Source organism: Protopterus annectens, chromosome 6.part0 (assembly GCF_019279795.1).
Source record: "Protopterus annectens isolate FY-2018-M chromosome 6.part0, PAN1.0, whole genome shotgun sequence".
Lineage (NCBI taxonomy): Eukaryota > Metazoa > Chordata > Ceratodontiformes > Protopteridae > Protopterus > Protopterus annectens.
Genome location: NC_056737.1, coordinates 844,616,745 through 844,643,545, shown reverse-complemented (window position 1 = coordinate 844,643,545; position 26,801 = coordinate 844,616,745). Strand labels below are relative to the sequence as shown.

At 39.5% G+C, this 26,801-nt stretch overlaps 1 protein-coding gene across 1 annotated transcript in view; it reads left to right on the top strand.

Annotated features, from left to right (window-relative positions):
- The window catches only part of LOC122804575 (tumor necrosis factor alpha-induced protein 2-like), a 572,021-nt gene extending 560,651 nt beyond the window's left edge, over positions 1-11,370 (top strand). Inside the window, exon 14 of the mRNA XM_044074523.1 lies at positions 9,311-11,370. Within this exon, the coding sequence (XP_043930458.1) occupies positions 9,311-9,479 (169 nt within the window). The 3' untranslated portion in view covers positions 9,480-11,370. The remainder of the gene's footprint in view (positions 1-9,310) is intronic.
- The last annotated feature ends 15,431 nt before the right edge of the window (positions 11,371-26,801 follow it).

Below are 26,801 nucleotides of genomic sequence, written 5' to 3'. Positions count from 1 at the left end.
GCTTGAACTTTAAGAAGACGTTTTCTCTGTTTTCAGAAAACAACATTACTACATTATCCGAGAAGGTTGCTGCATATCTCATATGAACTTTGTCCATCTGACTCAGAAATGCTGCAGGGGCTCCATGTAGGTCAAAGGGAATGACCCAGTACTTCAGCATTTTCTGATATCTTACTTAACTGCTTGGAATTGGAATTATGGTCCTGGTACAATTTTAGATTCACTTTCTTACCAAGCATGGGTTCTGTGTTGCCTTGAATTAGGCTAGTTCCACCAAGCAACTCTGAAAATATGTATTCATTCCTAAGTACAATTTCCGGTACTACTTGTTTCTGAGACATTGATAATGAGTCATCAGTTTTGACTTCAGGACAGTTGGGGGGGGGGTCTTAACTTCGTCTGCAAACATACTTACTCCATTTTTCTCCAAGGTTTCAGAACATTTTTGTATTATAACTGTTCCACCTTCTTCTTTATCAGTTGTCTTTCCCTATAATTTACATATGTCACTTTTTTAACAATTATAAAAAGGTTTCTTCAACTTGTAAGGAACTTGTTTTCATACAGGACACAAATACCAATAGTTTATCTCCTGGTTTGATTTCTATGAGCTCTCCATTGTGTCTCATGTTATGTTGTTTTACCATAGACGTACTATTACTATAGGCTCTTAACCTGTCTTGCAGGTCTACAAAATGTTCCATTACACTTTTAAAAATACAGTGTTGCCTTTCTTCCATGCTTATGCTCCCACTTCATTTCTGACTATGAAGTGTCCCTCTAATGGACTTTAGCCTGTTCATTTCCCAGAGATGGGAGTTCCCCACATCCACTAGGATAAGAGACATCTGGAAAGGGCTTTCAATTAGGCAGACATCAGGGAGGTTGTACTCTTTCATTTTATATGTGTAGGTCTTTACAATGACACTTGGTGGGGTCAAGACAAGAAAGCAAATAAATAAAAACAACAGCTGCAGACCACAAACAGATTTATTCCCTCTAGCGGAGCAGCAAAATGCCTTCACTGGAGTACAAAAAAATCAATAAAAAAAAAAAACATTTAAATAATCACATCCATCAAGCAATTAACACATTAATACACCAATTAAATAACATACTTCCAAGTGCAATCTTTGTTTAACCCCATATGGCTCAAAGTATTATATTTTAAAATATAAGTAGTCTCCTTATATAACAGTTTTTCTTTAAAACTGGATCCATTGAATCTAAGAAGATTATAACTTCTGTTTATAGAAAGTTTGTTGGAAATAATGTGTATTTACATGTTTCTAGTTGCCATCCTAGTCATTTACTTACAGCACTTCCTTATGGGGAGTTTTCTAGGCTGAATAGATTATGTACTTATGATAATGATTTTTTGAATGAAGCCTATAAAACATGTTGTATGTTTAGAAGGAGGGGTTATAAAGTTGATGACATTTGGAATCCATTACAATGTGCAGTATTTGAAAGAAAACAATTCAAGATTTATTGAAAACTAGTAGGAGGGATGAAAATCATATTATTAGTGGTTATTATTGTAATAATAATTGGGAGCAGGTAAACAATAGTAACACAAACAGGAGAAATATTTATTTTGTAACCACATGTAATGTGTTGAACAGATAGTACAATTGGTTAAACATTTTTGGCCCATGCTGTTTACATATGATCAACTGTCCAGTTTTATTGGCAAATTTCCAGGCATATCTTGTAAGAAAGGTAGAAATATAGCACATTTTATAATACATAAACATTTTATTGCTTGTAATCCATGCATTGAGTTATGTATAGGGGGGTGTAGAGGTACGTATAGTTGTAGAAGATGTTCCATATGTTCATTGATTGTAAACTATTTCCCTAAGATTAATAATGTCTGTTTTGAACCAGTACAAAGATTTGATTGTAATACTCAGGGTGTAATTTATGTAATTTATGTTTAACAAAGTCTTTGTAAGCTATTTTATATTAGTGAAAGCCAGAGAGCTTTCAAAGTTAGATTACAGGAACATGTTAGAAATATTAGAAATGTATATTTAGAAAACCCTCTGGCAACTCAGTTTAGGGATGTTCATAATAGTGATGCTTCTCTGTTAAAAGGTTGTGTTTTAGAACAAGTTAAATTATTTATGGGAGAAAGTAGAAGTTTTAAAGAAAAAGAAAGAAAAGTTGTTATATAAGGAGACAATTTATATTTTAAAATATAATGCTTTGAGCCTTAAAGGGTTAAACAAAGATTGCAATTGGAAGTATGTTGTCTAATTGATGTATTAATATGTTAATTGTTTGATGGCTGTAATTATTCAAATGTGTTTTTTTAGACTGCTTTTTTGTACCCCAGTGAAGGCATTTTGCCGAGGCGCTATTGAGAGAATAAATCTGTTTGTGGTTTGCAGCTGTTTATTTGCTTTCTTGTTTGGTGGTTTCTACTCTAACAGAAATATTGAATGAGCAAATTGGTATAACTAAGTACATTTTTTGAGCTATGATACAGAATTGGAATTGTCTAAACATAACAAGGGCTTGCTCAGTTTAATTCTGGTGGCTGCCAAAAAAGCAATTGTTAGAAAATGGAAGTCAAAGTCTAAACCAACTGTACTAGAAGCAGTGAATATAGTAACAGAGATAAAACAACTGGAAATGGGATCTTTAGAAACGGGGCTAGGAACAAATTATATAGAAAAATGGGAATTGTGGGAACAATACATAGAGGAGAAATGAGGTTTAAGGGAAGGTAAGAATTGAATGAGCTTTGCAATGTTTGACCGACAATTACTGGATAGATTATAAGTGATGTATAATATTTGCAACTGATATTTTATTAATACAGTTTGTTTTCATTTATATGAATGTGTGATTGCCTATGTCATAAGTGATAATTTACTAAAGATGTTTCTTGTTTGAAAAAAGAATGTTTTATGCGTCTCACATGCTTTAAGAAGAGTTGATATTCTGGGCCATTTATCAAGAACCACTTCAAGCTGTTGCATTTCAGTTTGCAAAGCTTCTTTCCTTTTATGAGGGAAGTAATCCAGGAATTACTTTTAAGATACCTTAAAGATTCATTTTGTGAAAGTGTCGATTTTTATGCCCACTACAACCATCAGTGGTAGTATTCATAAAAATACTCCATGCAAACAGCTTTTGCATGTCTTAAACATGGTTTATTTTAAGGAGATAACAAAAGTTATCTTGCAGCAAAACACAGGGAATTAACAGAAACAAGAATTCAGTCTATTCACAACAGTCATTCCAGAGTTCATGGAATAAACAGCAAATAAAATGCAATTGAATCACAAGATGATTAGTACCTTGCCAGCATCCACCATCATGCTATAGCCCCTTCTGAGGTAGGGCAAAAAAAGGTCAGTCATGTAAATTTATGGCTACCTATCCAATCATCCATGTTTAATTTAAAGATGCCAGGTTGTCACTTTGTTTAATTTGCAGGGGGAGTTTGCTCCACATGTAAGATAGACATTGGGTAATAAAAGTCTCTGTCTAGTGCAATGCATTTTATGTGCTGAAGATATAAATCCCTACATCTGGTATTATTGGAGAAGTTTGTCTTAAAATATACAGGAGATCAAGGCAGATTGGATCCCTAATGGTGTGGAATACAACATATAGATCACACTGCAACAGCCTATAAAAAACAGAGTAAAGAGTTAGCGCGTCAAACTTTTCCTGGTAGATCCTGGAATGTAGGCCAATGTTTTATTTTTTAATTCTTAGTAAGGAACCTCTGGGGTCTTTCCAGTTGCTTAATATGATAGAAAGAGGTACTATACTCAATAATTGGTCTAATTAGAGCTAAATAAGAAGGCATGATATTTTCACCTGCATGACAGAAAGATTTTATGAATAATGCTGCAACTAGATGGTTGAAGGAGAGGGAATTATCTGCCCGAGTTTCAAGATCCTGGACTACATTATCATTGCAGAGTAAGATAGTGACTGTAATGCCCATAGAGGGAGAATTGTTTACCAAGTAAGTAATACTACACTTTTTCACATTTAATTTTATCTCCTTTTCCAGACATCATTTGTTTAAGAGGCGTATTTCCTGTTGTAATAAATGAATATCAAGGGAGACATAACAATAACACCCAGTTTGCAGTCATCTGCAAACTTAGTTAAACAAAGGTCCTGAATTCCAGACTGGAGATCACAGAAGTAGATATTGAAAAGGAAGGGGTTCCAGTACTCACCCCCGAGGCACACATTAGTTATTTTCTTACTTTCCAAGGAGATGCCTTAACAACGTGGGCTCTATATTTCAACCAGATGACTAGCCACTTCACCATTTATAAATCTAAGTTTGAGGTACTTAGCTTATTTATAGTACCAGTATGGAGTATAGTTTCACATGTTTTAGCTATGTGACATTCCTGAAGAAGTTAACTAAACGCACTAAGCAGGATCGCCCTTTGACAAAGTCAGACTAATGTGAGGCAAGCCTGATATTGTTTCATTTCACTTTTGTAGCATTCTTTCACACAGGTATTTTTTTAAAAAAAAGGTACTTACAGTCTGCAGTATTTTCAACAAGCTTTATCACATAGCCAGGATATGTTTCACTAGTTTCTTAGCAGCTCTTTTCTGTGTTCAGTTTTCAGGGAAATCTTCCACATATCAGATATCAGGGACACTTTCTTTCCATAGACTTAGATTCCTGTTGACACTTTTACATAACTCTGTCTTAGCCCAGGCTACATTAATCTGATTTCTTCCATAGGTATTGGCCATTATTCATCCCAAGATTCATGTGCTCCTCAGTGGTTACTGGTGAGCCTTACCACATTTTGGTTAGCCTGCCTGTCCTGCACGTCTCTCTCATGCTACAGCTGTTGTAATGGAAGCCCTTGTAGGCACAACCCTACAATGTGCAGTGGTTCTCCTGCCTCAACAGTCAGTATACTGCAGTGTATACATAGCAGAATTAAGTCCAGCTTCTTGAAAGAGAGGCAATAAGTAAATAAATAAAACAATTTTTTGTCAATCAGTTTATCATCAATTTTTGGTAAATATGTTGAGAGAACTTTGATAAATGTATTTTCCCTTAACTTGATCTTGAACTCAGTCATGGAACAGAATGCTTTCATAGACAGATAGTCTTGTTTCACCAGTTGAACAAATTTCAATGCCAATGTAATAGATGCAAAACACTCTGGGGCCTACTCGTGTAATTTATCTGGCTCAAGTAAAACCTTTGGATTCTGTTCCTCAGAAGTCAATAGAAAAAAGTTTTTTGTCAATGGAAATTTGTTTAAATATATTATTGTTAACTGGATCCCAAACTATTTGCTGTTCTGCAACTGCCAGTTGAAAATTAGAGAAGCATTTCTTCAACCTAAGTCATCTGTGAGGATATTCCTCATGGATCCAAAAAGGCCCCTATTGTCTAAAATATTTATATCTACCTTACCATCTAACCATGTATGCATAAGCAGATTTGCAGATTCAAAACTCATCCTCTGGTTACTATTTACAAGACACGTGAAGTTTATGTCATCACTTGGGCAATCTTTACCTGTTGGGAATACCTATTAATATTTCTTTAATACTAGTAAATGTATTGCATTGCTTCTTACTCACAACAATACAGACTGTCCCTTTTCTGCTAATTACCACATCTTTCCCACATGTACCCTACCACAGGACAAGGGAGTAAAAAATCAAAGGGAATTTTAGATTTCCAAATAATGTTAATAATATCACTAAAAGATATTTCTTGTTTGGGAATGCCATCTTCTGCACTACATATTCAAGATGCAGGACTATAAGGGTAACTATGGATAAGAATCTAATAAGACCATATATTATATATGCTAGTTCCTTTTGATTCTAGAGATTGGAGGAAAGTAGAAAGCCTGAGCTTATTCAAAAAGTTTCACTAAAATATTTTGGATAAGAAGATTGCTAATCATAATTCACATTTTTAAGAACCTGAGATTACATCCTGTGACAAAAGCTATATAAATGTATTTTGACAATTTGGAAAATATCTTATGGAAAAGGATTGTGACAGGTCAGTAGCATATGAGTTTAGAGGAAAAGCAAATGCTGTACAAAGAGAAGCAAACAGTGCAAGTATCTCTTTTAAATATAGGTTTATTACAAAATGTAGGAATAATAGGATGCTTGTATAGCAAATGATGTGGCATCAGTGTTATTCTAATCCATGAATAGCACTGGCAGTAGATATTGATGTTTTAGAGAAAAGATAATCTCTGAAGAAGCTATCAGTGTCTAAACCTCTTTTCCATAATTTCATACTATATTAACAGGCCTCCCACCCACAATTGACTACCAGTTTTTTTAAAAGACAAATCCTTGTATTCAGAAAGATCCTCACTGTTTGTTTAAACTGCCTAACACAGATAGATCCACTTATATGACAGTAAGAAAATATGATTCAGAGATAACTATGTCTACAATTAAAAATACATCATTGCTGGCTCATTAGCATATATTTGATTCAATGGCCACAGTGGTGCAGCGGTTAGCATTGTTGGCTCACAGCAAGAGGTTCTCCTGTTCGATTATCAGCTGGAGTGCCTTCTGTGTGGAGTCTGCATGTCCTCCCCATGGTCGAGTGACGTATAAAGACATGCGTATATAGGAGGTGTGTGCATGAATGGGTGTGCCTTTTTTGAAGGTTGGGCATTGAGCTGGCAACTTGGCACTGTAAAAATTCACTGCCAATCATTAGCGGACTGGAGCTCTGCTGTGGCGACCCCTAACCGGGAAAAGCTGAAAGACATTACTTTACTAGCATATCTTTGATTCACCCTTGTTAAATTTTCATGCTTGACAGCAGTAGTGGTTTCCCCTGGTAGCCCTTGCATCACATTGGCAAAGGCACCTCCTTAGACTCAAACACACAGACATTCAGACATCCATACCCACATACACACCTACGGTCAGTCAGATATATACACATGCACACACACATCCAGACTGTCCAGTCCCTACTTAACCTCACTAGTGTGGCCACCAAGGGATATTCACACACACACACACACACACACACACACACACACACACACACACACACACACATTGCTCTTGCTTCATTAATGTCCCTACAGACACACACCTGTCCACACACATGCATACACTAACCCACCCCATGCCTTCTCTGAACTTCCTTGCACCACAGCTGCTTCCATGGGAGTCAATGAATAACTGCTGTCTTTTAACAGCAGTCACATTTTTAACAATTATCTGAATTGCTCAGCAGTGTAAATTGGGAGCTACTTACATTTCCAAGGGAGATCACATGGCTAATTAGCATTAGCCACCTCCCCAGATTGCCTCCTTATCATGCAGGTCAACCAGCAGGACTGGCCTCCATGCTAAGACTCCTGCTAGCACTAAAGTTCATCAGTAGTGTGGTCTATGAATCACAAAGGCTTACTGCAAGTGGGAAAATGCTCATGTGACAAATTCACCCTCACAGTAAGCCATTCTGAATCCCAGAGAAAGCGCATGTTGCTTAGGCCTGGAACTCCTTACCTGCGTCCATCAGATCAATACCTTCCCTCCCGTCCTTCAAAACTATTCTGAAAGACTTTCAAGCCAAAAACATGCTTATATCACATTATTGAAAGATGAAAATAGCGAACGCTATTTCATTGGCCCCAAAACATCTAAACATGAAAATATCGAATATTCAGAACAGCAAATTTTTTCCCATGCATTGTGCGTCTGGGTGTATGTAACATTACTAACTTGGCACACCGTTCATGTCTGAGTGTTAATTCCATATCATTTGACCATCAAGTCTACTCAGTAGTTCTGAAAGCCTTCTGTCTGCCTTATCGAATTTCAAAAGGCATCACCACTAGATTCAGAGAAGTCCCACTTCCCCTTTACTCATATATCTTCAGGCCCACTGTTGAAAATAATGCACCTCTGACATGCATTTGTCTAAACATATCACTCAGCTTGAGAGACCTCAGAGCTTCATAACTAAAAGGACCGGTGGCCTGAAAATCATAATTATCAGAACAGACTGGCATCCCTCTCACTGTAATCGATTTCTCATACACTCATCCATGAAGGTCAGTGTCAAACCTTTCAAGCCATGAAATACCCAGTCCTCTTTGACATCCTACTCTTTCACATAATAAATGGTATATCAAATACCCTGGTAAAGAAGTAAACTTTCATCAACAGATAAACAAGACACATTGGAATGATAGATTCTTATCCCAATGTATCCCTCACCTTTGGAACATTTTTCCACTACATTTTAAGCAGAATACCACTTCAGGGTAAACCTAGATAGTTGGATGGGCAACCTCAAATTATTCCCTGTCTATCTTGTATTGGCCTCCTTGAGGGTGGGGAGAACCTTTGAAGATTCATTTTTGGCTAAGATTCTAATGGTTTGCACACTGATTGCCCAGAACTTGCCTTTGAAGCTAATTTGAGAACTATGGGAAGCACTATATGTCTGCAAGGTCGACTATCCAGCACTGTGCTGCGTACAGGAAGACAATGACAAATATGAGGACATAAACCTGAATATGTACTGCTTCTTTCCAAGAGTCAGACTGACCATATGTAGAGCCATTTATTCAAAATTCGCCACATGAAGAATTTTAAGGTTCCGTTTTCTTTGTACATTTAATGTATTGCATATCCTTGGCTGGATTAAGCAACAAGGGTTATCAAAGGTTTAATATGAGAATGCCAAAAATGCATCGGGATTCAGATAACATTAAAAAAATATTCCTTAAATTAAAATTTGGCTGTCAGCTATGCTGAACTCATACAACCTGCATCCCATTGTGAGAGGCAATATCTGTTATACCACCTGCTGCCAAGAATACCCTCTTAAGAAAACATAAAATGCCAGGACATATTTGGTGTAAAATAATGACATTTTTTTCTTGCTTTAGATTCTCCATTCTAGCATTTCTGACTTATACTATCAGTGAGTATAATCTCTCAGTCTTACTTGCTTTTATATTTTAACTTGATTTACTTGCTCTGATATGGATATTACATAATCATATTGTGACTGTACCAAACACTGGTTTTGATGCACTTCCATTGAATGCAAAAAATGTACTGTACTCGGCATGCTTCACTATTTCATCATTCTTCTTTGTATCACACAATATTCCTAGGTTTCATTCTGTTGCTTTAGTCTGTTTAAAATAGATATATTAGAATGCTGCCTAATTCTATACAACTGTATAATTAAGTCTTAAACTTATGGCACTAAATTGTTTTTTATTAATAATTTTTATATTGTAAACATTGTCTTAAATACCTTATATCCAATTTTTTTCAGGAAAAGACATGTCTTATCTATCTTAAGGATCAAGGACAATATGACTGGAGCGGATAGAAGGAGCATTTTGAATGTTTTGAGCATAGTGGAAAGAAATGCTCCCTCAGAAATGCAAGAACTGTTTTCTCATGTCCTTTTTGAAAATAATGTTTTGTTTTCGTTGTTTTGAGACTGGAAAAGAAGTACAAAGTTATGCTGTTCTATTCAGACTTTTTTTGAGAATATGTACGCAGACCAATATGCTTAAACAGAAACAGGCAGAGCTGGAATTGTTATAAGTATGAAAGGTGGGCATTTTGGTATAAGGAACATTCTCCTACAGTTTTACAGAGCACATGAAAGTAGAGTTTAATGTCTTATCCAATAGATGGATGGAAGTCTGTGTTTGGGCAGATTGCAGAACAATTAATGAGTATTTACTGGATTGAGATATTTGAACTTTTAGGTTTCAGCCATTACAGTTATAGCATGTTAAATGGCACTGAAGAAAGGCACTGGCATAAGCGGGAATATGCAGTGCATGCCATGAAGTACAATTTTCTGGAATAATTTAACTACTTTGTGCAGTGAGATTTGCTAAAAAGCAAATTAAAAGATAGCCTTGGCATGCATATTTAACATTTTTGTATTTTATTAAATTAGCTGGCTATTTTTTATTTATTTATTATTTGCTTAAGAATTTAATTTCAACCATTTATTTTTCAGTACTGAAAAGAATGCTGTCCAGGAACATGCATTATCATGGTTGTGTGGTCTCAAAGCTGGTGTACAGTTCCAGAAATCCTGGCTATACCTTTGATGACATGCAAGGCTAAATGAGTAATATAAGAAACCAAAAGTGTGTCAAGTGGTCAAATCCAGACTAACAAAACCAATACTACTCAGAGGCATTTCCAAAAACATTGAATATTCCAATTACAGAGTCCTTGAGATGCCAAAAGTGTAAATGTGCATTTATTCATAAAACCAACAAATAGGAAATCCAAAAACAAAATTCGGTAAGCACTTTCGTCTGTCCAAATGCAGACTTTATTAAAACCAATAGTGCTTACTATACAACCATTTAAATAACTCTCTCAATTAAGTCATCATTAAGAATTAAAGTAATAGCAACCTGTTAAATAAAAACAAAATTATTTTACCAATACAATTTATAAAATTGAGGCCTTTTCTGTTAAAACTGATTTTAAAGATATATAATCATTCATGCCAGGGAATTGGCAAGCGTTCAAACTAAGTTGCCATTGCAACTCACTTTTTTCTATTTTATTAGACAAATTACCCCCTCTGGCTTCCTTTAAAATAATTTCTAAGATTCCAAATTGAAACCCAAAGTAGTCAGAACAAGTAGCAGTGTGCCTAAAAAGTGCATTGTTAGTGTTTTGTGTGTTAATGGCATATATATGTTCATAATTCTTTTTCTAAGGGCTGTCTCTGTCTTCCCTATATAAAATCCATTACACCCTTTACACACACACAAATATACTAACCCACTGCTATAACAACTACCTGCTGCTAGTTGTATTTTCCTTGCAAGTTCCCCTACCCAACTATGTTACCATCCATAACATAGGCACAATAGTGACATGCATTGCAAGGTTTTGTACCTCTACCAACAATTTTTCTTCTAAAAGGGAGCTCCAAAAGGTATTTGATATTCTTACCCACCTTGTATGTAAAATTAAGGCTCTTCCCTAATGTATCTATAATCTCACTATTACTTTCCAGAATAACTCAGTTCTTCTTCATAATTTCTATCACCTTTTGTCCAAAGGACCCGTATTGGGTTACCATATTGTGCAATTCTTTGTGGTTATCTGAAATAATGTTGTTCTTGTTTAAATTTAATTATTAATTAAATAAAGGGAAAATTTTTAAATCTTTTTCGAACAGTGCAAAATACTCTTCAGTTATGACTTCCTCATTGTAATTAAAATGTTGAACCCATTCAAACTTAAGAGTTTCCCTTCGAAACTGGAGGTAATTAAATTATCTGATAAGTTGTCAATCAATACCTGTTCTGGATGTTCATCGTGTTTCACTGTTGCAGTCATTACACTTGGGTTATCCTGCCATCAGGCAGTCCCGAAGTCGGCCAGAGTTCCAAAGTCTTGGTCCGGTGTCAGTTGCTGTTGCTTCTTCCCTGACGTCAGTGCGCCAGGGGTATATAAGATGCAGCTAACGCCATTTTCTTCAGTCTTTCTTGCCGCACAGTGCCCGAAGCAAAAGCAGTTCACAAGTGCCGGTCAGCCGACTCCTGAGATTTTCGAAAACGAGTTTCAGAACCGAAGTCTTCAATAAAGCTAAGTACCCCGTTGGGGAAACTTTTTCTTGCTCCAGACTGATATCAGTAAAAGTTAATAATTGTATTTCTTGTGGGACGCAAATACCTCATAAGGACTTCCACTCTTACTGTATTCCTTGCCTAGGCTCTGATCACGATGTTACTAGTTGTCGGTTTTGTGCTAGATTCAACAAACGCACTATTAAACGTCAGTTTGATTTTGCATTGCATTACTTTGGCCGTAGGTTTAACTACATAATGCCATCAGAACAGTCGACGACTGCAATTCATAAAAAACACAAAGACAAGGAAAAGGACAGGCATCCGAGGTCCAAAACCGACGACGACGAAGCCTCTTCTAGGCCAGTCATCGGTTCTCAGCGAGGTGCTTTCGCAGCCCCTGACACCCACTACCTCAGAGCCACAGGCCGCCTCCGACTCCCACATGGAGACAACTAGGCCTCTGGAAACTCAGGATATCGGGCCTATGGAAACTATTCCCTCAGATGGGTCCAGAGCCGCTGAGCAGGCATTGGCTTTTGAGGGTGTTTTCAGACCTTCACAGCTTACAATAAAGTCAACTACAGCAGCATAGGCAAAGTCTAAAACTTTATTACAGTCAAAGAAACGAGTACAGCATTCTCCTGGACATTCATCCATGCCTAAGAAACAGATGCTCAAGATGGCCGAAGACCTAATTACTTTGATCAGGGGTTCCCATTCACCTCCTGACAAAAAGCCTAGGCAGGAAACAGACTATGAATCCTCTGACCAGGTTTTAATTTCCTCTGATTCCTCTTCAGACCAGGGATACTCTCTTCCTCCCTATGAGGATTCTGATGCTGAAGAATATATCCCTTTAGCCTCTCCTCCTGAGGATTATTCTTTTGGGGAATCTTTACACACCATGAGGGAGCATTTCCATTGGGAAAGCCAGGATTATTCAGAATCAAAGAAAAGGCTCAGAGATGTCCTTTTATTGCCACAACACAGGCCCCTTGCTATTCCCCCTGTGTTAGATGTTGTTGATGATGTCTTTTCTGAATCTCATTCGACTCCTGATTCTTTACCCCCAGCACCAGTCATGCCAGATAGGTACTATAGGGTCCCAGACTCTCATAGGTTTCTTTATAAAAACCCTGCAGCTGTCCCAGAAACAATCTCTCAGGGTCCCAAAGGGGTCAAGGCTTCCACTGCAAAAAACCCAGTCCCCTCTGACAGGGACTCCAGAGTGCTGGATAGATGGGGGAAAAAAGTTTACACTTCTGCAACCTTAGCAGTAAGGGCTTTGAATTGCCAGTTTCACATGCTGAAATACCAGCAATATTTAATGTCTCTGTTAAAACAGAAAATGACTACAAGCTCAGAATGCCCTGACAATAAAGAAATGCAGGATTTATTGCATGCAGCTGAACAAGTGGGAAAACATACTCTGCAATGTGTTTTTGATTCTTTAGAGGCTGCTTGTAGAGCCGCAGTTACAGGATCTGTCATTCGAAGGCATGCTTGGTTAAAAGAACAAAGTTTACCTGATCATGTTAAAGCTAAATTTTTGGATGCTCCTTTACAGCATGAAACTTTGTTTAGTGTTAAAGCAGAAGAGGTATTAAAGAAAATGGAGGATAAGGCAAAATCAATGCAGACAGTAAAGGATTTCTTACAGGTACAGCCACCTAGATTTAGCAGAAATTGGCCTTCTAAAAATTGGTCCTTTCCTGTCTCAGACAGGCCTCAAAGAGGCAGATACAGATGCCCAAGAGGCAGATCTCAGCCACAAGGCTCCTACAGACCAAGACAACGGGGTGCTTCAACCCCCAAAGGAGGAGAAGACAAGTCACAGCCTTACAAAAAACAGTCTCAATGACTTTTCTTTATAGGAGCCAAGCACTTATCTTTTGGCAGCTCCTTTAGGAGCAAAACTAGCGCTTTTTTCACAAAACTGGCACACTATCACCCAGGACAAATGGGTACTAAATATTGTCTCTCACGGTTACAGGTTCCACTTTCACACCCTGCCAAGGTCAAAAGGAATGCCAGATCTGCCACAAAATCAATGGGCAGAGGCGCAAAAGCAAATTACAGCTCTCATGGACATGAGAGCAATTCAAAAAGTACCTCAGCAAGAACAAGGACAAAGATTTTACTCAAGACTGTTCCTGGTTCCCAGAAAGGACAAAGCCTGGAGACCCATACTGGACCTGTCTATTCTAGATACTTACCTGGACGTGCCCAAATTCAAAATGTTGACACTGCAGCAGCAGCTTCTACCCATGCTGGGCAAGAAGGCTTGGCTGGTTACTTTGGACCTCAAAGAGGCATACCTGCACGTCCCTATCAGACAAAATTGCAGAAGATACCTCAGATTCAAAGCTGACACAATGCATTACCAATTCTCTGCACTGCCCTTTGGCTTATCTACTGCGCCCAGGGTCTCCACAAAATGCCTGGCACCAGTTATCGCATTTTGCAGACAAAAAGGAATTCAAATATACCCTTACTTGGACGACTGCCTAATTCAAGCAGAGAGCAAGGACATTATACTAAAACATCTGGCGTATGTAAAAAAAAATATTAGTTTCCCTAGGGTACACTGTAAATGAAAAGAAGTCAAAACAAGTGCCCTCTCAGGAGATAATATTCCTGGGTGCAAGTTTGAATACAACAGCCCAGATGGCTTATCTCACTCCAGACAAGCAAAGGCAACTGACTCATTACTTTTAAATGATGGCAACAAAAACCCAGCTAACTGCAGAAAAATTCTGCAGGCTTTAGGGTTCATGGCATCCTGCATTCTGCTAATTCCATATGCAAGACTGCATATGAGGAAGTTACAATGGTATCTAAAAAGTGTTTGGAGTCAACATTGCCACAGCTTGGAAGCAATAATAACTCTTATTCCTTGCCTGCAGAAGGAGTTTCAATGGTGGGCACAGGCCTGTCACCACAAAAAGGGGCAGCCTTTCACTTTACTCACAGCCAGGCAGGCACTGACAACAGATGCATTGGATTATGCCTGGGGGCACACATGGCAGGAAAATGTATTCAGGGCAAATGGTCCGCAGACCAAATGCATCTTCACATCAATCAAAAAGAGATGCTGGCTATACAGAATGCCCTGACAGCTTTCAAGGACCTACTGCAGCCAGGACAACTATTGCTAAAGACTGACAATACCACAGTTATGTGGTACATAAACAAGCGAGGGGGCATGCACTCTTACCCTCTTTGCAGGCAAACTATGACCTTGTGGAACACAGCACTGGCCTATCAAGTTCATCTGCAAGCAAAATTTCTGCCAGGAAAGAAAAACACTCTGGCAGACGAACTAAGTAGAAACCTCATGGATCCTCACGAGTGGAAGCTAAACCCACAGGTCTTCAACATGATAACAAAGAAATGGGGACGCCCAGACATAGATCTTTTTGCCTCCCCTCTCAACTGCCAACTACAAAAATTCTGCACAAGGACTTACCATCCACAAGCATGGAAAGGGGATGCTCTCTCATTCAGATGGAGAACGCTAACAGTTTATGCTTTTCCACTACTACCTATCCTTCACAAGGTGCTCTTAAAAGTCAGACAAGAAAGGCCAAAAATGATCCTGATTGCCCCAGACTGGTCACGCCAGCACTGGTAGCCAATCTTAAAGAACTTGGCACAAGCCCAGCCTGGCCTTTACCTCAAATTCCTCAACTTCTGACTCAACAAAACGATCAGATTCTGCACAGCCAACTCAGAACCTTAAATCTGGCTGCATGGCAGATAACACAGCCACTCAGACATCATCTCTCTCTAAAGCTGTTATGGCTGTCATTCTGGAGGCCAGGAGGCCCAGCACCAGGAAATCTTATGCAGACAAATGGAAGAGATTCTGCGCCTGGAACCAGGCACAAGGCTTTGACACAATTGTTCCAAATATTCCTCAGATTCTACAATACCTAACTGAGATGTTGAACAACGGCCTATCCTTTTCATCAATTAAGATCCATGCTTCTGCCATTTCAGCTCATTATAACACTGAGCCTCTGATTTTCTCTCATCCATTACTAAGGCAGTACCTCAGAGGGGCAAAAAACATAAGACTCCCCCCCCAGAGAGCACCAATAACTACTTGGGACCTCAACTTCGTCTTGGAAAAACTCACCTTACCTCCTTTTGAACCAGCCAATACAGCGGATATAAAATATTTATCATGGAAAACTGCTCTGCTCCTAGCAATAACTTCAGCACGAAGAGTCTCAGAGCTACAGGCTTTAATGGCGGTGGAGCCTTTTATCATTTTTCATCAGGAAAGGGTTTCACTAAGGACAAACCCAACATTTATGCCAAAGGTGGTATCCAGTGTGGCTCTTAACCAAACCATTCATTTGCCAACATTCTTTCCAAACCCCCAGAATAAAGGGGAAAGACTTCTGCATACTTTGGACATACACAGGCAGTTACGCTTCTACTTGGACAAAACAAAAGCTCTCAGAAAAACTGAGCAACTGTTTGTAGCATATGCTGCAGGATCACAAGGAAAAGCTATCTCAAAGCAGACAATATCAAAATGGATAGGACACTGCATTCGTTTCTGCTACACACAACATGGAAAGCCAGTGCCTAACAACATTAGGCCACATTCTACCAGGGCAGCAGCCACCTCAGCAGCTTACCTCAGAGGAGTACCAACCAAGGACATTTTGGAGGCTGCAACTTGGAGTTCAGTGCACACTTTTACCAAGCACTACCACTTGCCTCTTTACTCTAAATCCAGAGCAGGCTTTGCCACTGCAGTTCTGCATGGCCTCATAGCCTCTCCTAATCCTACTTAGACCAGCCACCCAACCTCAGCTTTGGGATTCTTCCCAAGTGTAATGACTGCAACAGTGAAGCACGATGAACATAGTACAGTTGTGTACCTACCATAAATGTAGATGTTCGAGTGTATTCACTGTTGCAGTCCAGGTTACCCACCCTCCATCCCCTCTTTCTTTACTGGGACCTATCTATACCTTTCCATCCTATACAACCTATGTGGTGTATTTGCTTGTAGCTGAAGGTATTGTTTTTATTTTTATGTATGTTTCACTACCTATTTGGGGGCACCTGACATCTGGGGCAAGAAAAATTGAAGAAAGTGGTGTCGGCTGCATCTTATATACCCCTGGCGCACTGACGTCAGGGAAGAAGCGACAGCAACTGACGCCGAACCAAGACTTTGGAACTCTGGCCAACTGCGGGACCGCCTGATGGCAGGATAACCCAAGTGTAATGACTGCAACAGTGAATACACTAGAACATCTACATTCATGGTAGGTACACAACTGTACTTTCTGATTGTTCCATGGAACTCCCTGTACTCTCTGAGGCCAACCTCTCGGTGTCTGTGCTCCCACTAAAAAATTCTGCCTGTTTCTGTTCTGGTTCAATATTCCCTCAGATCTATGTAGGGGTGGATATTCTTGTTCAAACACTTCATCTACTTTATATTCTGGAAGTCTATTTGTGAGTTAAATTCTCCCCTCCTATTTTCATAATTAGTGGATCCTAAGTTCAAATCACCAGTGCCCTCCCGATTCCTGTCCTTATTAAATTCAAAATAACTTTTTGGTAAAGGGTAAGCCTTCTTATGTCTATATTCCAGTTCATCACATTTATTTTTCTGTTTTCTAGAACATTAGATTTTATTTGTTCTTCAATATTTATAAATATTTTATCATACTTGGGCTCAAAGTTAATAAAACTGTCATCATTCAAAATCTCATTGTTTAAAATATTCACTTCTTCTAATAAAGATTTAATTTTATTATTATTAATCTTGATAATAAAGTGCAAAAGTTCCAAGCCGTGCCTATCAAACATGACTAGCAATTCGTCTAGCTCTTGCTGTCCCACCAGTAAACCATTGGGAAATCTGCACATTCTGAGCCCTTTTGGTGTTCTTTGCACCCTAATACATTCTGCAAGGTATGCATTGTCCGACTGAATGTTATATACCTTTTTCAGTTTGTTCAAAGTCCCGAAGTTTGTTGTAAATGTCCGCCGGTTTCTCCTTTCGAGCCTCGTTGAACAGCACTGGTTTGTTATTAATCCATTGGTTAAAACGAGTGAACCGGTTGTTTTTTTGTGGTGTATTGTCTCTCTCTCTCTCATTGCCCACAAAGAATAGTATTTTGGCTGGACTGCCCCATTGTGTTCTTGTTCATCAAAAATCTAACACCGTTAGTCCCAGAAGTAGTTAATAGTCCTTAACTGCTTTGAAGACACAGGGAAACCTGGTAGTTGTAATTTGTCGATTATAGTTTGCATCTGCTGGCATTGTAAGCTCAAAAGTGTGGTTAGCTGGCCAACCACTCCTTCCTCACTGGTACCAAGTGTAGTAGCATTCCTGAGTCCCAAATTAGGTGTGTTAGTAAAAGTGTCAGCTGGAACGTTGGTATCCATTCGAACCAGTGCCAAAGTTCCAATCTCGAGTATAATGATCGGAAAGTCTCCAGACACACAAAATAAAAACCAGTAAGATACCAAAAGTGTATCAAGTGGTCAAATCCAGATTAACAAAACCAATACCACTCAGAGACAATTCCAAAAATGTTGAATATTCCAATTACAGAGTCTTTGAGGCACCAAAAGTAGAAATGTGAGTTTATTCATAAAACCAACAAATAGGAAATCCAAAAACAAAATTTGGTAAGCGCTTTCGTCTGTCCAAATGCAGACTTTATCAAAACCAATAGTACTTACTATACAACCATTTAAATAACCCTCTCAATTAAGTCATCATTAAGAATTAAAGTAATAGCAACCTGTTAAATAAAAACAAAATTATTTTACCAATACAATTTATAAAATTGAGGCCTTCTCTGTTAAAACTGATTTTAAAGATATATAATCATTCATGCCAGGGGGTTGGTAAGCGTTCAAATGAAGTTGCCATTGCAACTCACTTTTTTCTATTTTATTAGACCAATTACCCCCTCTGGCTTCTTTTAAAATAATTTCTAAGATTCCAAATTGAAACCCAGAGTAGTCAGAACAAGTAGTAGTCTGCGTAAAAAGTGCATTGTTAGTGTTTTGTGTGTTAATGGCATATATATGTTCGTAATTCTTTTTCTAAGGGCTCCCTCTGTCTTCCCTATATCAAATCCATTACACCCTTTACACACACACAAATATACTAACCCACTGCTATAATAACTACCTGCTGCTAGTTGTATCTTCCTTACAGGTTCCTTAACCCAAACTACGGTCCCATCCATAACATAGGCAGAATAGTGACATGCACCACAAGGTTTAGTACCCCTACTAACATTTTTTCTTCTAAAAAGGTGCTCCAAAAGGTATTTGATATTCTTACCCACCTTGTACATAAAATTAGGGCTCTTCCCCAACTTATCTGTAATCTCACTATTACTTTCTAGAATAACCCAGTTCTTCTTCATAATTTCTCTCACTTTTTGTCCAAAGGACCCGTATTGGGTTACCATATTGTGCAATTCTTTGTGGTTATCTGAAATAATGTTCTGGTTTAAATTTGTAACACCTTGCCAAAGGTTCATCCACTTTGTCCTAACAAGGGTGTATATTTTGTCCCCATCCCCTTATGATCTCCCCTCTAAACTGTGAGACCAGGTTAAATGGATAACCTCTAGCCATAAACATCTGAGTAAGTTTGTCAAGCTCTATCTTAAAATTGATCAGCGTGGAGCACATCCTAACTCCTCTGATCATCTGTCCTCTAACAATGTTCCTCTTAACAAAGTGAGGATGTTGGCTGTTGTAAAAGTTGGAGTAAGTGGGCTTGCGGTATACTTCTGATGTACAACTTTCAAGATCATGGTCCTTGGTGATTTTCACATCTAAATAATCTATGGTGTCATAATCAAAAACATGTGTAAATTGAAAATAAGTACTAACCCCATTGATGTACTCCACAAAGTCATCTACCTTGTGTCTGATGTTCATCGTGTTTCACTGTTGCAGTCATTACACTTGGATTATTCTGCTGGCAGGCTACCCACAGTCAGCCTGAATTCCAAAGTCCAGGTCCGGCGTCGGTTGCTGTCGCCGCCTCCCTGACATCAGTGCAGCAGGGGTACAAAAGATGTAGGCGATGCCATTTTCTTCAGTCTTTCTTGCCGCATGGTGCCCGAAGCAAAAGCAGTTCGCAAGTGCCGGTTGGCCGACTCCTGAGATTTTCAAAAACGAATTTCAGATCCGAAGTCTTCATTAAAGCTAAGTACCCCGTTGGGGAAACTTTTATCTTGCTGTAAACTGATGTGAGAAAAAGTTAACAATTGTATTTCTTGTGGGAAGTAAATACCCCATAAGGATTTTCATTCTTACTGTATTCCTTGTCTATGCCCTGATCACAATGTTGCTAGCTGTCAGTTTTGTGCTAGATTTAACCAACGCACTATTAAGCATTGGTATGATTTCGCCTTTCATTACTTTGGCAGAAGATTCAACTATATAATGCCGTTGGAACAGCTGATGACCGGAGTTTACAAAAAGCGCAAGGAAAAAGAAAAGGACAGGCATCCGAGGTCCAAAACTGACGACGAGGCTTCTGCTAAGCCAGTCGCCGATTCACCAGTTCTCAGTGAGGTGCTTTTGCAGCCCCTGATGCCCACTACCTCAGAGCCACAGGCCACTGCCGACTCCCACGTGGAGCCAGCTAGGCCTCTGGATACTCAAGGTATTGGACACTTGGAAACTTTTCCCTCAGATGGGTCCGGAGCCGCTGAGCAGGCATCGGCTTCTGAGGGTGTTTTCAGGCCTACACAGTTATATGTAAAGCCTACCTCAGCTTCTAAAGCAAAGTCTAAAGCAGCTCTAAAGACAAAGAAACAAGTACAGCATTCTCCTGGACAGACTTCCTTGCCTAAAAAACAGATGCTCAAAATGGCCGAATACCTAATTACCTTGATCAGGGGTACCCATCCACCTCCTGATAAGAGGCCTAGGCAAGAGACAGAATATGAATCTTTAGATCAGGTTTCCATTTACTCTGACTCCTCTTCTGAACAGGAATACTCTCTTCCTTCCTTTGAGGATTCTGATGCTGAAGAATCTATCCCTTCAGCCTCTCCTCCTGAGGATTATTCTTTTGGGGAAACCCTGCATACCATGAGGGAGCACTTCCACTGAGAGAGCCAAGACTACTCAGAATCAAAGAAAAGGCTTAGAGATTTTCTTTTACTACCTCAGCACAGGCTGCTTGCTATTTCCCCTGTGTTAGACATTGTAGATGATGTATTTTCAGAGTCCGGCCTTTCTCCTGACTCTTTACTCCCTGCCCCTGTTAAACCAGACAGATACTACAGGGTTCCAGATTCACATAAATTTCTTTATAAAAACCATGCTGCTGACCCAGAAACTATTTCTCAGAGTCCCAAAGGGGTCAAGGCTTCAACTGCAAAAATTCCTGTCCCCTCTGATAAGGATTCAAGGGTACTAGACAGATGAGGGAAAAAGGTTTACACTTCTGCTACTTTGGCTGTGAGGGCTTTAAATTGTCAATTTCATATTCTTAAATATCAGCAATACCTAATGTCAATGCTAAAACAGAAAATGTTGGCAAATTCTGATTGTGCAGAAAATAAGGAAATGTGAGATTTATTGCATGCAACTGAACAAGTGGGAAAGCATACATTGCAATGTGGTTTTGATTCTCTGGAGGCCTCTTGCAGGGCTGCAGATACGGGTTCTGTCATTAGGAGGCATGCTTGGTTAAAGGAACAGAATCTGCCTGATCATGTTAAAGCAAAATTATTAGATGCTCAATTACACCATGATACTTTATTTGGTATTAAAGCAGAGGAGGTGTTGAAGAAATTGGAAGATAAAGCGAAATCTATGCAAACAGTAAAGGATTTCTTACAGGTACAGCCACCCAGATTTAGCAGGAACTGGCCTACAAAGAATTGGTCCTTTCCAGTGTCAGACAGGCCACAAAGAGGCAGATACAGATGCCCCAGAGGCAGATCTCAGCCCCAGGGCTCATACAGGCCTAAACAGTGGGGCGCTTCTACCTCCAAAAGCGGAGAAGACAAATCACAGCCATACAGGAAACAGTCCCAATGACTTCCCTCTCCCAGCACCAAGCACTTATCTTTTGGCAGCTCCCTTGGGGGAAAACTAGCACTTTTTTCTCAAAATTGGCACATGATCACCCAGGACAAATGGGTCTTGAATATAGTGTCCCAGGGCTACAGGTTCCACTTTTTCTCACCCTGCCAAGAGCAAAAGGTATGCCAGACCTGCCACACAATCAATGGGCAGAGGCACAAAAACAAGTTTCATCCCTCATGGACATGAGGGCCATTCAGCAAGTACCACAGCAAGAGCAGGGACAAGGATTTTACTCAAGACTTTTCTTGGTACCCAGAAAGGACAAAGCCTGGACACCAACACTGGACCTGTGTATTCTAAATACATTTCTGGACATTCCAAAATTCAAAATGTTGACTCTGCAGCAGCTTCTGCCCATGCTGGGCAAGAAGGCTTGGCTTGTAACTTTGGACCTAAAAGAAGCATACCTGCATGTCCCAATCAGACTATCTTGCAGAAGATATGTCAGATTCATAGCTGGCTCAATGCACTACCACTTCTCTGTCCTGCCCTTTGACTTATCTACTGAACCCAGGGTCTTCACAAAATGCCTGGCACCTGTAATTGCATTTTGCAGACAAAGAGGAATTCAAATATATCCTTACTTAGACAATTGCCTTATTCAAGCAGAGAACAAGGACATTCTACTAAAGCATCTGGCATTTGTAAAAAGATTATTAATCTGCCTAGGGTACACAGTAAATGAAAATAAATCAAAACTAGTACCCTCTCAAGAGATAATATTCCTGGGTGCAAGCTTAAATAAAACTGCCCAGATGGCTTATCTCATGCCAGACAAACAAAGGCAACTGACTTTTTACTTCAAAATGTTGGCAACAAAGACCCAGTTATCTGCAAGAAAATTTCTGCAGGCTTTGGGCTTCATGGCATCCTGCATTCTGCTGATTCCATATGTCAGACTGCATAAGAGGAAACTACAATGGTACCTAAAAAGTGTTTGGACTCAACATTGCCACAGCCTGGAAACAACAATTACCCTCATTCCTTGCCTGCAACAGGAGTTTCGATGGTGGACACAGACCTGTCACCACAACAAGGGACAGCCATTCACCCTATCTACAGCCAGCAGGCAATCACAATAGATGCATTAGATTATGCCTGGGGGGCCCACATGGCAAGAAAATGTATTCTGGACACATGGCCCACAAGCCAAATGCATCTTCATATCAATCAAAAAGAGATGCTGGCTGTTCAGAATGCCCTGACAGCTTTCAAGGATCTACTTCATCCAGGACAACTACTGATAAGGACTGACAATACTACAGTCATGTGGTACATAAACAAGCAGGGAGGCACACATTCCTACCCCCTCTGCAGACAAGCCATGACTTTGTGGGACACAGCATTGACTTATCAAGTACACCTACAAGCACAATTCCTGCTAGGAAAGAAAAATACTCTGGCAGACGAATTAAGCAGAAACCTTACGGATCCCCACGAGTGGAAACTGGATCCACAAGTCTTCAGCATGATAATAAAGAAATGGGGATGCCCAGACATAGATCTATTTGCCTCCCCTCACAACTGCCAACTACAGAGATTCTGCACAAGGACTTATCATAAGCAAGCATAGAAAGTGGATGCTCTATCATTCAGCTGAAAAACCTTAACAGTATATGCCTTTCCTCCTCTGCCTCTCCTCCCCAAGGTACTCCTAAAGGTCAGACAAGAGAAGCCAAAAATGATTCTGATTGCCACAGACTGGCCCCGCCAGCACTGGTACCCAATCCTAAAGAGCATGTCTCAAGGCCCAGCCTGGACATTACCTCTAATTCCTCACTTACTGACTCAATGAAACAATCAGATCCTGCACAGCCAACCCAGGACCCTAAATCTGGCAGCATGGTGGATAATGTAGCCATTCAGAACACACCTCTCTCTAAAGCAGTGATGGATGTTATTTTGGAGGTCAGGAGGCCCAGTACCAGAAAATCTTATGCAGGAAAATGGAAGGGATTCTGTGCTTGGAACCAGGCACAAGGAATTGACACATTTGTACCAAATATTCCTCAGATTTTACAATACCTAACTGAGATGCTGGACAAAGGCCTATCCTTTTCATCAATTAAAATCCATGCCTCTGCCATTTCAGCTCATTACAATACGGAACCACCTATTTTTTCTCATCCGTTGCTAAGGCAGTACCTCAGAGGGGCCAAAAACATAAGACCTCCAAGGAGAGCACCAATACCTGCATGGGACCTCAATTATGAATTGGAAAAACTCACACTGCCGCCTTTTGAGCCAGCTAATACAGCTGAAATAAAGTTCTTACCATGGAAAACAGCTCTGCTCCTAGCAATAACCTCTGCAAGACGCATCTCAGAGTTACAGGCACTCATGGCTGTGGAACCTTTTATCATTTTCCATCCAGACAGGGTTTCTCTGAGGACGAACCCGACATTTATGCCTAAGGTAGTGTCCAGTGTGGCCCTTAACCAAACCATTCATTTGCCCACTTTTTATCCAAACCCACAGAATAAGGGTGAGAGACTCCTGCATTCTTTGGACATACACAGACAGCTACACTTCTACTTGGACAGAACTAAAGCTCTCAGAAAGACTGAGCAACTCTTAGTGGCATATGCTGCAGGATCACAGGGAAAGGCTATCTCAAAGCAGACTATTTCAAAATGGATAGGCCACTGCATTCATTTCTGCTATTCACAACAGGGCAAATTAGTGCCTAAGGGCATTAGGCCACACTCAACCAGAGCAGCAGCCACTTCAGCAGCCTTCCTCAGAGGAGTACCAACCAAAAACATTTTAGAGGCTGCAACTTGGAGTTCAGTGAACACTTTCACCAAGCACTACAACTTACCACTCTACTCTAAATCCAGAGCAGGCTTTGCCACTGCAGTTCTGCAGGGCCTTATAGCCTATCCTAATCCTATTTAGATCCAGCCACCCAACTTCAGCTTTGGGATTCAACCCAAGTGTAATGACTGCAACAGTGAAACACGATGAACATAGTACAGTTGTGTACCTACCATAAATGTAGATGTTCGAGTGTATTCACTGTTGCAGTCCAGGTTACCTACCCACCATCCCCCTTTTCTTTGCTGGGACTTATCTGTTCTTCTCTATCTTATACAACCTATGTGGTGTATTTGCTTGTAGATGAAGGAGATATTTATGTTACTGCATGCATACTTAGTGGCATAATTTTTAAGCCTACCAATTTGGGGGCACCTGACATCTGGGGCAAGAAAAACTGAAGAAAATGGTGTCGGCTGCGTCTTTTGTACCCCTGGCGCACTGACGTCGGGGAGGAGGCAACAGCAACTGATGCCGGACCTGGACTTTGGAATTCAGGCCAACTGCGGGTAGCCTGCCAGCAGGATAACCCAAGTATAATGACTGCAACAGTGAATACACTAGAACATCTACATTTATGGTAGGTACACAACTGTACTTTGCTTTTCCATAAAATAGAAATGTCATCTAAATATCAGACATACATCAACCAATCTTTTGTGTAGTCAGAACTGAATGCAAATTTCTCTTCCCATCTTGACATAACTAAATTTGCATATATGGGGGCACAACTTGCCCCATTGCTACCCCTTTCACCTGTTTGTAAAATTCGTTCTCAAAAGTGATGAAGTTGTTGTACAAAATTTGTTCCATCACTTCCATTACAAAATTAACCATGTTGTTACTCAAATTAGTATATTGAATCAAAGCCTCATGAAAAAATTTGAGGCCAACCTCATGAAGGATAGAACCAATTAAATCTACTAAGTCTATAGTAGAAAAACCTGTGGATTTGTGATAGTAGTCAGCCTTGCTCTTAGTTAAAAAGTCCCATGAATCTTTGAGAACATGTTTAACTGATTTGATAGCATCCTTAACTAATCTGTCTATGAAAACAGCCAAAGGATAAATAGAACTATTTTGTCTTCCTACTATTAATCTATAAGGAGGGTGGTTTACGTTGTTATGCACCTTTGGTATTCCAAACATTGTTGGAATTAAAGGAAATGTATTTTGTAGAAAATTATATAGTCCTTCGTTTATAATCCCTTGGTACAAACTATCTTCCAGAAGAAGTTGTAGTCTTCTGTATGCTATGTAGATTTCATTTAAGGATACACAGGTTCATATTTATCCCTATCCTGTAGCATTAAAGTTAAATCGTTCACATAATCCATTTTATCCACCAGCACCACCCCACCACTCTTATCTGGTTTCATAACACGAATATGATCAAATTCCCTGAGGTTGTTTAACAATTTTAGTTCATCTCTGGTTAAATTGAAAACTGTGTATTTGTATGTCTGATATTGGTAGTGTATCTCGTTCATGCAAATTTTTTCAAATTGGGCCAACTCTGGTATTAATAAAGGGTTGTATAAACTCTTCCTTCTAAATCTAGCAAGCCCTTCATTCTGTTCCAACCTTTCTGGGGGAGTAATTTCAAAATTACATTTTCTAACTTGGAGCTTCAGTTCTATCGACACATTAGATAAATCTGGTTTGTTCGAAGGGACAAATTTAAAACCTTTTTCGAACAGTGCAAAATGTTCTTCTGTTATGACTTCCTCAGTGTAATTAAAAATGTTGAACTCATTCAAACTTAAGAGTTTCCCTTTGAAACTGGAGGTAATTAAATTATCTGATGAGTAGTCGATCAATACCTGTTCTGGTTTTGATTGTTCCATGGACCCCCCCCCCCATCCTCTCTGACGCCGACCTCTCAGTGTCTACGCTCTCACTAAAACATTCTGCCTGTTTCTGTTCTGGAATTGGGAGGGCACTGGTGATTTGAACATAGGATCCACTAATTATGAAAATAGGAGGGATAATTTAACTCACAAATAGACTTCCAGAATATAGAACTAGATGAAGTGTTTGAACAAGAATACCCCCCCCCCCCACGTAGATCTGAGAGAATATTGAACCAGAACAGAAACAGGCAGAAATTTTTAGTGGGAGTACAGACACTTAGAGGTCGGCCTCAGAGAGGATGGGGGGTTTCATGGAACAATCGGAACTAGAACAAGTATTGATTGACAACTTATCAGATAATTTAATTACCTCCAGTTTTGAAGGGAAACTCTTTAAGTTTGAATGGGTTCAACATTTTTA